General features: G+C 33.0%; 1 protein-coding gene across 2 annotated transcripts; it reads left to right on the forward strand.

Annotated features, from left to right (window-relative positions):
• The first annotated feature begins 6,181 nt into the window (after positions 1-6,181).
• LOC149545902 (GDSL esterase/lipase At2g23540-like) lies at positions 6,182-9,316 on the forward strand. 2 transcript variants are annotated; one of them, XM_089794509.1, is made up of 4 exons: positions 6,182-6,485; positions 8,236-8,388; positions 8,567-8,813; positions 8,932-9,316. In XM_089794509.1, exons 1-4 carry the CDS (start codon positions 6,288-6,290, stop codon positions 9,159-9,161), a joined length of 828 nt encoding a protein of 275 aa, XP_089650635.1. In that variant the 5' UTR covers positions 6,182-6,287; the 3' UTR covers positions 9,162-9,316. The 2 variants fall into 2 exon arrangements, with proteins under 2 accessions (XP_089650635.1, XP_089650634.1); XM_089794508.1 differs by having other exon boundaries at positions 6,183-6,485; positions 8,236-8,472.
• Positions 9,317-16,090: the final 6,774 nt, after the last annotated feature.

The following is a 16,090-nucleotide window of genomic DNA, read 5'->3' on the forward strand; positions in this document are numbered from 1 at the left end:
GTATTGAGACTAGCAAGCTATATAGCTTCTCTTAAAACCCAAAAACTCTAAAACATGTGATATAATAATAAGCATACCAATCACCCCAATTATGTTTAATATTTTCCCCCAACCCATTATCCTTAGGTCTCAAAAACCTCTTGATGTTAGGATTGATAGAAGGGAAAGTTTAACACCCAAACAAAGTATACAGGGGCTAGACAAAGTAATCCTAAAAAGTGAGGTAGTAGAAGGCATTATATCTACAGTCCCATATTGAAGTCCACATTTGTATTGGTTTTTCTTCACCATTAGTCTCCTGGACATTTAATTTTAAATTATCATGCTGCATATTTCTTAATTGATTTTAATATAGAATCATAGAAAAGAATAATGTTTGAAAGTAGGTTATTCAATCTCATTAAAGTTAACAAAAGAAGAATGGATGTTGTCAACAACATACTCTACATAATCATAGGGTCCAAGCTCCAACATTTGAATATTTGATGCTAAAACCATAGGTTCAATCTCTATTAAATCAGGGACTCCCATTCCTCCCACTTGACCATGAGACTAATATGTCATATTGAGGTATGTTTTAAACATGCTAATATTAAATAGAGGTCTCTCTATTGTAGTCAATGGCTCTCTAATGGTCTTGTGCAACATTAGCTTCCACTACATATAGGAAATATCTGACCTCTCATATTCATTCTTCAACTTGGTGAATGATCATTTCTTTGTGAGACCATCTATTAATTTGAAAACTTCATTGAAAGAAGCAATTGATATTTCCATAAATTTATCCCCCACATTGTCATAGATACATGTATCATCAAAGTTGTATTTATTGATGATAACTTTTAACATTCACAAATACATTAAACACATTCAACTTTCCTAAATTCATCTCCCATGGGTGAAAAATAGGTGCTTCATGATTCCTTCTGACATAATGGTATAGGAAGAGCTTATAACATCTCCTACCTCACTATATTTGTTTTCCAATTTGGTAGGAGAGGCGAACTTGCTTCTTCAAGATTTAGGTCCAAGAAAATCCATCTCTTCAATTAAAGCTTCATTTAGCTTTTTGGGAGGAACTTCATCCTTTGTCTTATGTTTATTCTCAACTTTACTCTTCTTCACCTTCTCAACTTTCCTCTTCTGTGTTGAATTAGAACCCTCCACACTTTTTTGAAAACTCTTTCTAAATCGTATCACTACAAACTCTGTATATTAATAGAAAACCTTATAACTCTTATGAAATTCTCTTTGTTCAGAACAAGGAATGATTGCCTCTTTAATACAAAACATCTTGTATCCTCGTGTATTAACTTTGCTGCATGAATCAAAGCCATAAAGTTTTTTATCATTGTAATACAATGTAGATTGTCAGCAATCACTTCTTGCCATTATTTCCCTGCCTTATAAAATATATTTAAATATTCAATCACTATAGGGTAAAAACACAAACATGTGTCACCCTTTTGTAAAAGAAAAGGCTAACAAAAGTATAACTGTTTACCTTCAATGACATAAAATTGGTATAGTTATTTTGAATTTGAAAATGAATTAAACTAATGAAATGTGTAGAAAAGGATGAAGTTTAGGATTATAATTTTTAATAATTATTTGAAATAAGAATTGATATATTTTACTAATTTTTATAGATAATTTTTTAGCTGCTGAAAAATGCTGAAAATTAAGGGTCTAGTTCCCACCACAAAACTAGATGGAACTAAAGTTATTTCCCTTTGATCTTAGACTATGTTATAGATAACATATATAGATAGAAAAATTAAAATTAAAAATCAGCTTTAGACCTGTATTTTCTCTTTTATAATGAGTCAAATTTGAACTCACCTGAAATCGATAGTTTTCATCTCCCACCACATTTTTCAAAACAAATCTAAAGAAAAATTATACATTCTAAAAGAGGACTCTCTCCTCTAGAACATCATATATTTTAAAACTTTTTTTAAATATTATTTAATATTTTTTTCTTTCTCAAAATTGACATCTTTTCAAATGTTAAAATACGTACCTGTAGAATTTTTAAATTACAATATACTATATTTAATTAAGACACTATAAACTCTATATGAGGATATTCTTGGCTTTGAGCTCGATAAAATGGTGTTTATATGTTGAAAAAAAATCATAAAACATAGTAAGAGTTATTGAAATGCCACTTTTATGAAATAATTGTATTTCTTTAGTAATTGGATATAAACTAATGTAAAACATGAATTTAATAACCTTTTCCAATTGGAAAAGTGTGAGACCATATATAGCTTAGCTAGAATGAATTTATCTAAATTATATGTTTGGAAAAAATTAATTTTTAGATAGAAATACTCAAATTCAGTCATTCTGATAAGTTAGTCTAAAAGGTGACACAACTTTGCACTTTTACCCTATATCTTTTGGCAAAAAATACATGTATATCTTTGATCTTTATGTCTCATCCCTTAAAATAGTGATTTGTTTTATCTTTCATATTTATCACTATAGCAATAGTGATAACCACATCACTTATCACTATACGAAAAATCCTATATTTGTGACCTCTAGTAGATGTTCTTGCTAGAGGGTATAGCGATCATGATCTTTTATCTTCAATGCGAGTTCTCATCCTTTTTCTATAAAACATAGTGATATGCAAAAGCACATTTCTCATTGCTATGTCTCTATTACTCCAAGTGCAATCTACGATCACTCTTGATTTATAGCTATAGTACATAGTGATCCCCTTTTAAAATCTTGTTACCTTATTGTTGTAGAACATAGCGATCAACTAACTTCATCGATGATCATTGCAACATAAACTCTTTCTATTATGTCACCGATGAACTTGATCACTATATGATATAACAATATCACCCATCTCATTGCTAACCACTAAAACCAAAATATTATTTCTTTGAATATCGATGGTCGTTGAAGGTCATAGTGATATGTTTCTCTTTATCACTCATCACTATGTTCATATTATGCCTTCCCCGCATAGCAATGAAATTTGATTGTTGTATTATTATAGAGATGCCTCACCCAACTTTGAGAATGATCTTGATGTTATCAGCGCATCATACACTAATACATGCTTCATCATTTTTAGCTATAGTGATATATGAGAAAATCATATATCTCATAGATTTTTAGGAAAATCAAAACTAGGATCCATTAATAAGGATTGTCATGTGATGAGTAAGCCCTAAGAATCCATTTTGAGACTGGAGCCTTCGATTTAGATGACAAGTTATGATTTCTTGCCAAAACAAAGAAATACAATAAGTGATTCTTTTATTTGATCACAACCATAAAATCAACTTGGGCTATGAATTATACAATCCTTGAAATGGTATATAATTTGCAACATGAAAAATAAATCAATAAGATCAACTATAATCAAAGTGAAGAAAAGGTGAAAAATATTTATAAAATATTGAGCTCCACTAGAAAGCACACATAAATAGTATACAAGATACCTAGAGTACTATAGCGTACATTGAATACAACCTACACGGACTTTATTTCACATACTATGTTATCAACAAATGCTTTGTGTTTCTCTGAAAATAGGGGTGATGTATGATGACCTACTTTTTAGGTTAAAGTCAATACTAGAGTCTACCATGCAATAAATTAAGAGTACGTATATTTAACTCATCAACATCATAAGAGTTCTATTTGGCATCTTCAATCTTATGAAAAGGGGAATAGTCAATAATAGTATCTTTGATCGTTGAATATATGTAAAGAAGACTTTTACTTCAAAAACTTTTGTTCTAACTATATTATAGCCTGTTCTCATTGGCAAGTTCTTGAGGTTGAGATTGAACAGTATAGCTGAGATATTTGGCTATTAACGGCTATAACGAAGAGTTCAATGTTAAGTATTATAGTTGTGCTATGGATGATCAGTTGTTTTGTGGAAGCTGGAAAAGGGGTTCATGTTGTTGGAAGTATCAGGGTTCTGAGAGGGGGGAGTGAATCAAAACACTATTAAATTATCCCACAATCTGATTTTAGTAAATTTAATTCACAATTTATAGCAGTATCAATGTAATTAAATCATACTGAAATATAAACATTCATTATAAACAGAATAATGCCAACTCAAAAAATGAAGAGACACAGATTTTGCCGAGTGGGAAACCCTCAAAATTTCTCAAACGGGATTTGCCATAGGGAGAAAAACCACTCCGTGAAGCTGTTATCTTTATTGCTTCAAATTCTTTTACAATCAACAGAAAGTACTGCTCAAGGTGTTCAACCCTTTCTCTATCTTACTGTTCTTTTACAATCTCATATACACATACACATACAAACATATACGTTGCATCTATACTTGTATACAAGCTTATAATATAGCTTTTGAACACATCTTCCTTTCAGAACATTTACAAATCTTTATCTATTTCTTTCAATGCTTTTCCACTCTCACATTTTCAAATTTACAAATGATCTCTGTAAATAGAGATGAATTTCGAAATTGTTCAGTTACATGGAACCAACTGAACTAGTTAGGGTTGTTAAGAAACCCTCTTTTAAAAATTTTATTTGAAAAAACCAACTGTAATTAGTTACAAACCGAATCTGGCCTTCTCTTATAAAATTGTAATCCATAGCTTCCTGTTTATCCAAAACTGTGCTGGTAGAATTTTGGGTTTAATACCCTCAAAAAGATCTTCAAAAAAATCATTTAGCCTTCAATAAGAAAACCATTTTACCTCTGTTTTTAAACTTTCATTCAGTGTTTCGAGTTTGAACATACAATGCCTCTGAATCCATCTTTATTTCAAACTAGTTATGAAGACAAGAAACCTTTATTTGTGATTTCCAAAAAACTCTATTTGTTTACTTTTATTTTCAGAACAAAATTTTGTTTAGGGTTTCCAAAGAAAATCTAAAGAAAATAATCTTGACTGTGCTTTTCCCTTTTTGAATTTCGAACATCATTTTATTGTTATGAAGATAAAAAATATTCCTTTAAACTTGAGCAATTCAAAAAATAATAATTCTTTCAAACCCCTTTCAGAAATTTGTTCTTTTAAAAGAAAATGACATTTTCTTTTAAACCCGAAACAAAAAATTTCTCTGGTAGCATTTCTTTTTCAAACTAACATTTTAGGGCTTCCATTATTTATCCCAAACTTGTTCAACATACTGGGGTTGAGAAAAGAAAGAAATCTTCTTTATAAAATACAGTATTGTAGATTTGAAGAAGAAAACCTCAACTTTATACAAATTCAAGCACTTGAGACTGTAAGTGGGAAATCATTGAATATACAGCTCCAATATAAAGACGACATACCTAAAACAGCCATTGCCCCTTTTTTATTTTTACCTGAAAACCCTTATGAATTTGCTCCAAAAGAAACTTTGTTTATTTGATGATAGAGATATCACCATTTCACCTTGAGCATGCACATGAAATAAAACAACAAATGAGTGTGATTGAAACCATCAAAGAAATGTCACATAATGAAGACCTATGCAAAGAAATGTCACATGAAGACCTGCGCCTGCAACCTATTCCATACAGCCGATTACCTCTAATGAAAAACTAAACTTTCGTATGCCAAAGATCCAAAGAAAGATTACATGATCTGTTTATATTTTGCTATCAAAGAACCCTTCTCAAATCCATATATTTTACAGAAAACAAACAAAAATTTCATCATACATTCTGTTGTAGTTTCTTTCATTCTAGATGAGCACCCACAAAGAAAACTAAATTTCACTATTGTTTGAAATCTGCCACAAGATTTTTACACTTGGCATGAACTGGCAGAATAAAATTAAATACCACGTCTTTTCAGTCAGTATTTACGGTCAAGTTGCCGCCAAAGACACATTTCTTTATTAATCACATGCAAAACTTTTAATGTATACCTTATTTGATTATCACCTTTTTAATATACACATTTTGCCAACTTCCTTTACATGTTTTGTCGCATTTTGCTACCTTTTAAGATTCGTCGTGGTCAACACATGTGCCGGCCATGTTTGTGTTTGGAGATTCGTTAGGAGATGCAGGAAACAATAATTACATTCCTCACAGTAAAGCCCGTGCAAACTTCACACCTTATGGCATCTCCTTTTACTCCCACCCAACTGGTCGCTTTACCAATGGCCGTACCACTTTCGACTTTCTCGGTTGGTATCAATTTTCCATTGAAGATTTAGATGCTCTTGTTTTTAAGGTACTTAACGGAGAAAGGAAAAATGAATGGAAGTGTATAGTGTATGGATAATAATACATTAGGTCTTTCTGTTTTAGACTGCTATGCAGTCCCTACAAGATGATTTATTATTACTATCAAAGTTCAAGTTCAGAACTCTTAATTATTATTAGGATTGTATCGTATGATTATGGTGCAGCTACGTACTTGGGGCTTCCCTTTAGTCCTCCATATCTAGAGCCAAGGGCAAATTTTAACAGAGGTATAAATTTTGCATCAGGAGGTAGTGGGTTGCTTGACTCAACAGCAGCTGATGAGGTCTCCTCTCTTCTCCTTTCTTACCTTTCTTCAAAATATCTTCATAAGAATTCAATGTTGGGTATGAGATAGAAATATTTCTATTTATATTCTTCACAACTACCACAGTTTTTACCTCTGTTTTTGTGTGCTTGAGTTTTGCTATAAAAGCTTTAATTAGAATTGCACTAATTACATGAATTAAGAGAGATCTTCTTCTGTAGTTGTTTGTTTATGTCATTTGTTTTCTGTTTCTATATAATAAACCTGGTTGCTTATCTTTGTTTCACTTCTAGATTGCTTGATGATGGCAAGTTGATTTTCTAGATTTGCAATTATTTTAATAATTTTAAAAAGATTTTATACTAAATTAATGATTTGACTTCTTTCTTATATAGGAATATGAGTTTTAAATAGAAACCTCTTAGACCAATAGGCAAGTGTTAAGAGATATCTATTTTACTAAAATTGTTAAAGATAATCATATGAGATATAATCATCTACTAGAAACACATTTGAGTCAGACTCTAACAATTGAGTAAATTCGATGAATTAATCACCTCCACATGCCTACATAGCAAAAGGAAGTTTCTAATTTAAATGTGCACAAGTCATAAATTTAATGAATTAATCTGTTAATTAGCTGTTTTTTAGTGTCCTGTACATGGATCAGCATCCTGCACATGGATCAGCTCCTATTTTTAGCTCTCAATTTCAAAAACTATAATTTGTAATATAGAAACGATTCAATTTCAAAAACTATAATCTGTCATATAGAAACAAAAAATACAGACAACTAGTATGATATTTCCTTTAATAAAAAGAGATTAAAAATTTTTCACAGCATATCACCGACCCACAAAACGAAACAATCTATGGACCCCCAATCCGTAACAATGCAGAAACCCTATTGATCACTACACTTTTTAAAAAAGCAATTCTTTAGTTATGTAGTCGCATTAGGTCCAATAATGGCGGGGATGTCAAATGAACACAACTTCACTTTTGCACTTTGCAGCTTAAGAAAAGCTTAACTCATTAACATCAACTTTGTTTTACATTCATGATCACTAGTAGAGTTTTCTTTGGCATGTATGCACTTCTATCTTAAAGAAATAATAAGATAAGATCTTTCATTCGTGATCAATAGCAAAGCTTTTTTGGAAATATGTCTACATTTCTATCTCGATGTTTTGTAGACCACGATTAGATTACTTTTGTCTGTCAATATTGGATACCTTTTAAAAGTTCTGTACACTAAGTTCATTTGTTTGATGGAATTGAATTGAAATTGGTAGGAACAAATTCTTTGAAAAAACAATCTTCATTTTGGATGCATCAAATTGAAATTGAATTGTGAATTTCAAATTTCCATTTTAATCCAAAATAAAGATTTGTCAATTCCAACTCTGGTGAAATTGGGATTAAATTAATTTTGAGATTTCATTTTTTCTGCTAAACAAGATGAATAAAATCCTAGTACAAGTCCAGCACCTGACAAATTCCAGATCTAACGATATTTGAGATTATGATTAAACCATTTGTAATAAAAGAGCTCAGAAGTTGTTTGTTCACTTTGAAGGAATCCTTCACATGGAGGTGGTTTGGCTACAATAGTACTTATCATTAGCTACCTTTAAATTAGCTTTGAAATCAAATCAAATATTTTTTTTGTCCCAACACAAATATATCAGGATTTTGCACAATATTGTTGTATTGATGTTAACTAAAACTTATGCATTCATTCTAATGATCATCGTCAACCTCGCAGAATATTATCACAATGGGTCGCCAAGTAGATCAGTTTGAACACTATTCTTCTATTCTCACGAAGACGCACACATCTGGAGCTGCACAGGCGAAATCCTACCTTAAGAAATGTATATACTGCATTTCAATTGGAGTAAACGATATTACCTCCTACGTAGGCAACACAACTCTCCAAAACACCACTTCTCTTCAACAGTTTATCACATTTTTGATCTCCAATTTTGATCAGTACATAGCTGTAAGTCTCAAAAGCTTAAATTTACATCTACTTTTGGAAAAAGGCCTATCATTTTATAGAAGAATAACATCTCTAGTGGAATGTGATTTGACAGAGGCTGTATCAGGCTGGGGCAAAAAAAGTCCTTGTAGTGGCTACTCCACCAATAGGATGTGATCCTTATCGAAGACTTACAAATCAAGGTGAATGTTTGGACATGGAAAACCAGCTATTTGTTTCATATAACACTGCTGTGAAGTCACATATGGCCCAGCTTAGCCAAAAGTTATCTGGATTATCCATCATACAATTTCAAACTTATGATTATCTCTTGAACATAATTCAAAACGGTGAAGCCTATGGTAAGATACACTCCATACTGGAGTCCATGAAACCTATGATTTCTCCCATTTTAATGTTTTCAGCAATCTAGTTAGTGAAACAATATAAGTAAAGTATGTAAATTAATGTGGGATGCAGGATTCAAGGATACAAAGTCAGCATGCTGTGGATCAGGATTGTTCAATGCACAAGTACAATGTGGAATGACGAATCCAGAGGATCTGTTTTGCAATGATACAAGTGCGTATGTGTTCTGGGATATTGCACATCCGACTGAAAAAGTGTATGAATTGTTTTCACAACAGATATGGAGCGGAAATTCTTCTGTTATGTACCCATTTAATTTCTCTAGACTAGTCTCGTGTTAAAATGCTGCTGTTTACAAATGATGTCTATTCTCTAGATCCTTATAAGTTCGAACAGAAAAACTGGAATTGTTTCAAAAATTCCAGTCATTTTACATCCTCTTTGACTGTATTAAAATTTAATTCGAATACCATGCATTTTTTTGGTGGATCAACAATTTCTTTTGAATATCTCTATGCAATGAATTATATTTAATTAGCCGATAGGCTACTTATCTGGGGTTCCTTTGCCGGGAAGTGTCCTGTTCAGCCCGGCAAATGGTTCACTCCGTCAAATTTTGATCGGCAGTCAGAAAATTTCAATCGTTAAACTATTCTGGCACGGGATGATTTGGGGTCTTCATTCAAAACGAGGGAGTGGAAGAGGATTTTTGTGGTGGACACAGAACAACCTGTCGTTACAGAGTCTTGACACAGAGCTGCTTGCCAGAGTTTGTTCGACAAATATGCCATAGAGCAGTTTGGTAGAAGCCCTGTCTGAGACACGCAGGTGCCTGGTTGTGACTGTCACCATTTCGAGAACTACCGCCATTGTACTGTTGGGATTATTGGTAGAGGATTTTAGGTTTGATTCAATTTGAGGGATTGATTGCAGAAGTTGAGGAAAAATTGAGGCAGGGTATGTTGTTTTATGGAAATGTGAAGCGAGAAGTCTGGCGAGGCCAGAGAAGTGCAGCGATCCTCATCGGGCGGAATTGTTGTCACCTCCACCCTTTCGCATTACCACAACTACTGACATTTTATAGAGGAGAAATTTACCGTTAATGCACTTCCAGTTGAATAGGATGCGTTGAATCCTGGGCAACCGAAATCAGATTCTACCCACCTCCAATATGAAACCAAATGCCCAAAGACAGGAGGAAAGTTTGCGTAGAGGTTTATCTGTTCCTGTGTGAGTTAACAAAAATGGGAAATCATAGCCGGATATATTTCCAAGCTTGATCCTAAGGCTCTCTTTCGATTTTTAAGGTTTGGTAATATAGTCAAGTAAGCTTCAAATTTTATGACTTGCAGACAGATACAATGTTATTTGACCACGCCTAAAAACTAATTTTATTTTGCAATTGTTTAAGTTTAGAAGGTTGCAAAACCTCAAGATTTTAGTATCTCCAAAAACATGATATTTTCAGATATACTTTTTCACTTACTCTGAATTGATTGAAGCAGCAACTGTAGGGAGGGTGGCTTATTTTAAAAACAATTTTGGTTTTTGTAGGGTTTCATAATTTTTTTCCTCCAAGCTTTTCCCATTTTCTTTCATCGGTATCGTCGACAGTATGACACAATTCTTGTAGACTCCTAAGTCACTTGCAATGGTTTTAGTTGTCACATTATTTTTTGTGAATTTTATTTCATTCAGAAGCATTTCTGTTGTTAACTGCTTGGTTCTGTGATTCTATCTATGGTCGTTTCATATACGATGTTATTGTAAAAGCTACAGTTAGTTCCCTACTTTTTCTCTCCATAGTAAAGATGTTTCAACTGTGAAATAAATTTCAATTGTCCCGTTCTTGTCGAAATCTTGCTTCACCTCAGAAATGCATCCCCTGTTCCTTGCAGACTTGTCCCATATATTTGGTGTAACAGAGGTTTATAAATTTATTTATTTTAATTTCGAACTGATTCCCTATTTTTCTTCACATATTTTGTCAAGTCTACAAGACTTGTTGAGCTGACTAAGATCCGGGTTCACAAGTTCTCATCAAGTCTCAACACACTGGTTAAACAAAGGAAAAAAGTAAGAAATGTTCATGTAAAGTTTTTGTCACTAAACAATTCAATCTAATAAGGAATGCCTAGGCTACTACTTCTGTAAGGACAGCAGATGAAGTAACAAACTTGCTGCCAGGATTAACAAATTACATCAATATCGCAATCAGAATGAGTTTTACTGTATCTTCTCATCTGCTATAAATATTAAAAAAATGGAGGTAGACCTCAAGTAATCTGTAATGCAGATTCCATTAATAGTATGTCGACTATATGGTCTATTGCTGAAAATGGGTCAATCAAGACAGTAATACCAAGGCTCAAAACCTAGCAGGTAAGCCCACATTAAGCGGTCACTGTGCTAGAGACATTTGGCGATGGCAGCATGATGCCCTTTGCTGGTAGTGTTCTCCATGCTGAAGACATCTGATGCATATAGCTTTTACTGGATATAACGTTACAAGGGTAGTAAGACTAATTCTCGGAGGGAGCACAGCCAGTTGCCCGGCCACCGTGCTGCTTGCAAAGGCCGCCCGACATATAGAGGAGGGAGGCCACGGAGCTGTTTCATACCATTGTCATGAACAGGGTTAAGGACATAATGACCACCATGGCAGTACAATAAACAGATTGGATTAACTGGAGTGAGATAAGAGAATTGGGAAATTTGATTGCAATTGATTGCATTTGGACTCTTGGAAGACAATGGCATCAAAAGGGTTAGAGCGATGAATTCTTTGTTCCACATTGTGTGTCGTATGGTGTTTGTGGGGGTCAATTCTTTGACTAAATTGCCAGTTCTATCTTCATGTCGCTTCGCTGAGAATATTATTGTTTCTTCACACTTAATTTTGCCATTGAAGCAAATGTCCATTGGTCTCGTACATCCCACACTTAAGTTTGGATTCTATTCTCTGGTCATTTTACATCCTGAATTTTGTGCGCTGCAGTCTATTTATCCACCAATTCTATGGAAATAGACCAGTCTTGTGCTGAGCTGAATGTGCACAGTGCCCATGAAAGACCAGGCTTCACATGCTTATTTGACTGTTTGCTAAGTTGGACTATGTTCTTTTAACTCTCTGACATATAGATTGCACAAGTCAAATGGCTGATGTGGTCGGGTGCACTAATTTCAATCATTGAAGATAACATTGTTGTCTACAGGCTTTTCACCTAGTTGCTTGGTGCACGTTTCCTGCACCATATTATTCTTGTGTAGATTGCTTTGTACTGAAATTCTGATTGTTTGCCTAAGGTCAAATCTTTTTGGAGTTGAATAACCTAGCAGGCCATTGCACTATCAATTGAAAGTAGATTTTAATTCAACGGAGTTTCAGTGTCATCTATATTTGAATATGTTTGGCAAATCTACTTATAAGTAAAATAGGGTGGCCTATATATTTGTTTCACAATGGTCAATCTTGTCAATTTTGTTGGAGGTACATTTGTAGAGACGATTACAGCAGTTGAAATATATTCTCATATATCTTTTACAGTTAACTCAATATCCGTTTGGTCCTTGGCATGCTCTTCTTTTCTTGATTGTTGTTAAACCCAAAGCATGAGCAGATGAGCTTAATTTTTCCTATTGTAGACACATGTATTTGACATTGCTTAATAGATTTTTAATTGAATTCTCTAGATCAATTTCCCTGCGAAGACCTGGCTTTGGCTAGAAGCCAGTGTTACAGTAGATACTAATATGGAACAGAGCTAAACTGAAAAATAAGATAAATGGCATATTTCAACTTTTATTAGTTCCTATATTAGTTACTGAGTAAGCCTCTGAGAGGATATTGGTACAATAAAGTTTCTACCCAGATGGTATTCTTAATAATTATTTTTTGAGGAAAAGTATTTTTCAGTCAGCAAATTTTTTTCATGACATATGTAGAGAATAAATTTGTAACCTTAATAAACAATGAGGTAATCAAAATATTTTTTTTCTTAATTAGTTTATATAATACACATTTCTTATTTGATGAACTGGAAAGTTTTGACAATCAGCATATTCATGAAAACTAATAATTTATTCTTTTTCAGTAGTATTACAGAGATATATACCATTAAGAAGCTGGAAATAGGACAAATGACTGCCACAATGCTTTAAAGGATTTAGGCGAAAAGAAGCTGAATGTCCAATTTGAATTCAAATATTTGTTGAGCCAACAAAATTAGTATTTTGAGGTGGACTTGAGTTCTTCCAATTTTACATGAGAAAACTGTTAAATTAACTATGCTGATATCTAGTCTGGTTATGTATTTTTTTGTGAGAAGTTATGCAACATTTTGTATATTGCAGTATCAGATCTTTTATTAAGTTGCAAAACAATAGCTTATTATCCCACCATGTGGCTTCAATGATGCTTTCTTATCCCACTGTTAAAGAGTTGCATAACTTTTGGACTTTCTAGGCATCGCAGGATGTTACATGCACATTGGCTGCAGTGTGCAACAGGAAGGTTTTCTGTTTTACAAGCTTATAACTACAATGACTCGGTGAATAAAATTGTTGTGTTTGCTAAATTTTTGGTCATTATGCTATGCAATGACTATATAACCTGCAACTTTGGCACACCAGTGCCATATATTGCTTGGCAACCCAATTTCTTTAACGTGTTCAATATGTGCTTTATGCTTCTATAAATTTATAGACAATATGTTTCTACAACCCATGTGCTAAGAATCAGCTTCTGAAATAGATTGTGAATTTTCATTTGCATCAAGACGTAAATCTCAAACCTGTCCCCTTGTTGGTGATTAATTCAAACTAACAGCTCATTACATCTGTTCGTGATTAATTCAAACTAATAGCTCATACTCCTCTAAATCTTAACTTCTAGTTTACTTCTGGTTTGGATGGTGAATCTGGACTATTACCATGCTGCATTATGTTAGTTAGAGATAAAACTTACATGTGCCAGTTATTACTGGGTGTTTGACCGTGATTTCCTATTCTATGGGGTGATTGGTTTTGCATAAATGCTCACGTTTTGTAATTGATACACGATGAATGAATAATAGAATTTTATGATTAAGCAGCTCTGTTTTTCCTCTATTTTCTGTAATTTTTTGCTTTTATCTTTCAATAAGATCGTTCTTTAAATTTCAAATTTAACATGAGTAGAAAATTCTACACCCCTCAGAGCAATTGCATTGATTTGTTTTTTTCAGTAAATTAAGCAGACAGGGTGGAACATGAAATCTCCAATTGATGTGGGATCATTGACGCATCAATAATAGATTAATGGAGGTTATAAGCAATTTGCATTATGAAGGGTGTCTCTAAATGATAATTTTATGTGCATGAAAATGGTTTATCTCGGAGCAAGAGTACGATCCTATTTTCAGTTATGTTTGTTTTCAACCAAAATGCTCTTAAATTTGTCAATCATGAGCATAGTAGAGTGGGACCCAAGAAAACTTTAGCATGGAGTGGCCTTACATTCATTGTATACATGCTAAAGAAAAGAAAGGGCCATTGTTGACTAGTTTGTAGCCTGTAGTTGGGAACAGAGTGTGCATAAGTTTGATTGCAGCTTTCTTATCCAACACTTGTTAAAATAATCTAACATTTGTTATTTTACTCAAATTTTAAAGTTGTTCTGTGCAATTTTCTGTTGGAATTAACAGAACAAGCAATAGTAAATATGCAGTGGGGTGAGCATTTTTAAGTTCTAGCTGATCTTTGCCCAATTAATCCTCCATATGGTAAACTTGGTCACAAGGGCATTTGCCAAATTCAGCCAACAACCTCCTCAACTTCTATGAACAAGTCGCAAGCAGTTGTATAGAGAGAACTTGTGCCCTTGAAAGAGAGTTCACGAGCTTAAATCCTACAGGGAAAAGACATATATGCTTCGATTACAACATAGTCAAGTACTTCCCGCAAGAAGTATAATTTAGCCCTCCAAGGGGCAAGGATAGCTGGGTGATTGGTGGAGATGGCTGATCGACGTTCCTCTTCTCTTGTTGCCTCCTGGTGCATGCAGAATCCCTATAGGGCCCCGTGATAGAGAGGTGGGATCGGCAGGGGAGTATAGGGTGTATGAATTCAACCTATATATATATATATAGGTTGAATTCATAAGATAATTTAACAGACTAATAATATTCTTATAATATATGTTTTGAGGTTGACACTATTATTAAGATTGGTTTAGCTGCAAGTTTTGGGATTTTTTTTAGATCTCATCAACATCATATGAAGTTATCTATTAAATTAAATGTATACTAAGTAAGAAATGGAAGACAAAGTAATGATACCAGAAATATTATATAGGTCCATCATTAATAGATTAGTGTTGAACAAACAATATTTGTATTCTTTAACTAAATATAAAAAATCTATAGTTCATTGAATGAGAGAGGGTATATAACTTAAGTGTGTTGGTTCATTGTTCAAACCGAACAACGAAAGGTAATTTTATACTATGATTCAATGTATAATGTTGAACACTCTTAGAACTTCCCTTTTTATTTCCAAATTCATAAGAAATATAGAACCTTTGAGTTACTTGAATATTATGGTTTTAAAAAGTTACCAAACATAAACCTCCTGAGCTCTAAGAGCAACATCAAAAACAAAGAAAAGATGTAAGACATGATTCAAGTTAGCATCCAACACATTAGGAAGACAAATAGCCTCTAACAGCATGTTGTATCTCATGTAGTGCTTGTGAACACTGATGAAATTTTAATTAATACTACAACGAAAATAATGTTGTGTTACATTTTGTCAATGATTCCTTGAGAAGACAATCTCGAGCCAAACAATCGGCTTAATCTTGGACCTGTGGGTACAAGTGCTAGTTTACTACAAATGCTATAATCAGTCAAAAGTCCAATCTATCAAATATGATCAAACAAAAGTTTTGTCTATTGAAGAAACAAGTTGAATATATATAATTATAGCTTAAGTGTAAAATAGAAGAAAATTCAAAATTTAGTCAAAGTAGTTCTTGACTTTATATCTATATTTCTCTTCAATTTGTTTGGATGTCTACATGATAACATAATCAATCACAAGTCTAATCTATTGTGCAAACAATTTGATTAGAGATGTTTTAATTTTTTTTTTAATTAATCTTTGATCTATGTCTATATAGATAGTTTATTTATGTAAATTTAAGTTAAGCATAAAAATGGAATAAAACCATAAAATAAAAAGAACAAGAGACACAATATTTATCATAGTATGAAAAATTTGCACACTCTAG

This window comes from Cupressus sempervirens, chromosome 7, assembly GCF_028749045.1.
Source record: "Cupressus sempervirens isolate cs-2001-9-10 chromosome 7, ASM2874904v1, whole genome shotgun sequence".
NCBI lineage: Eukaryota > Viridiplantae > Streptophyta > Pinopsida > Cupressales > Cupressaceae > Cupressus > Cupressus sempervirens.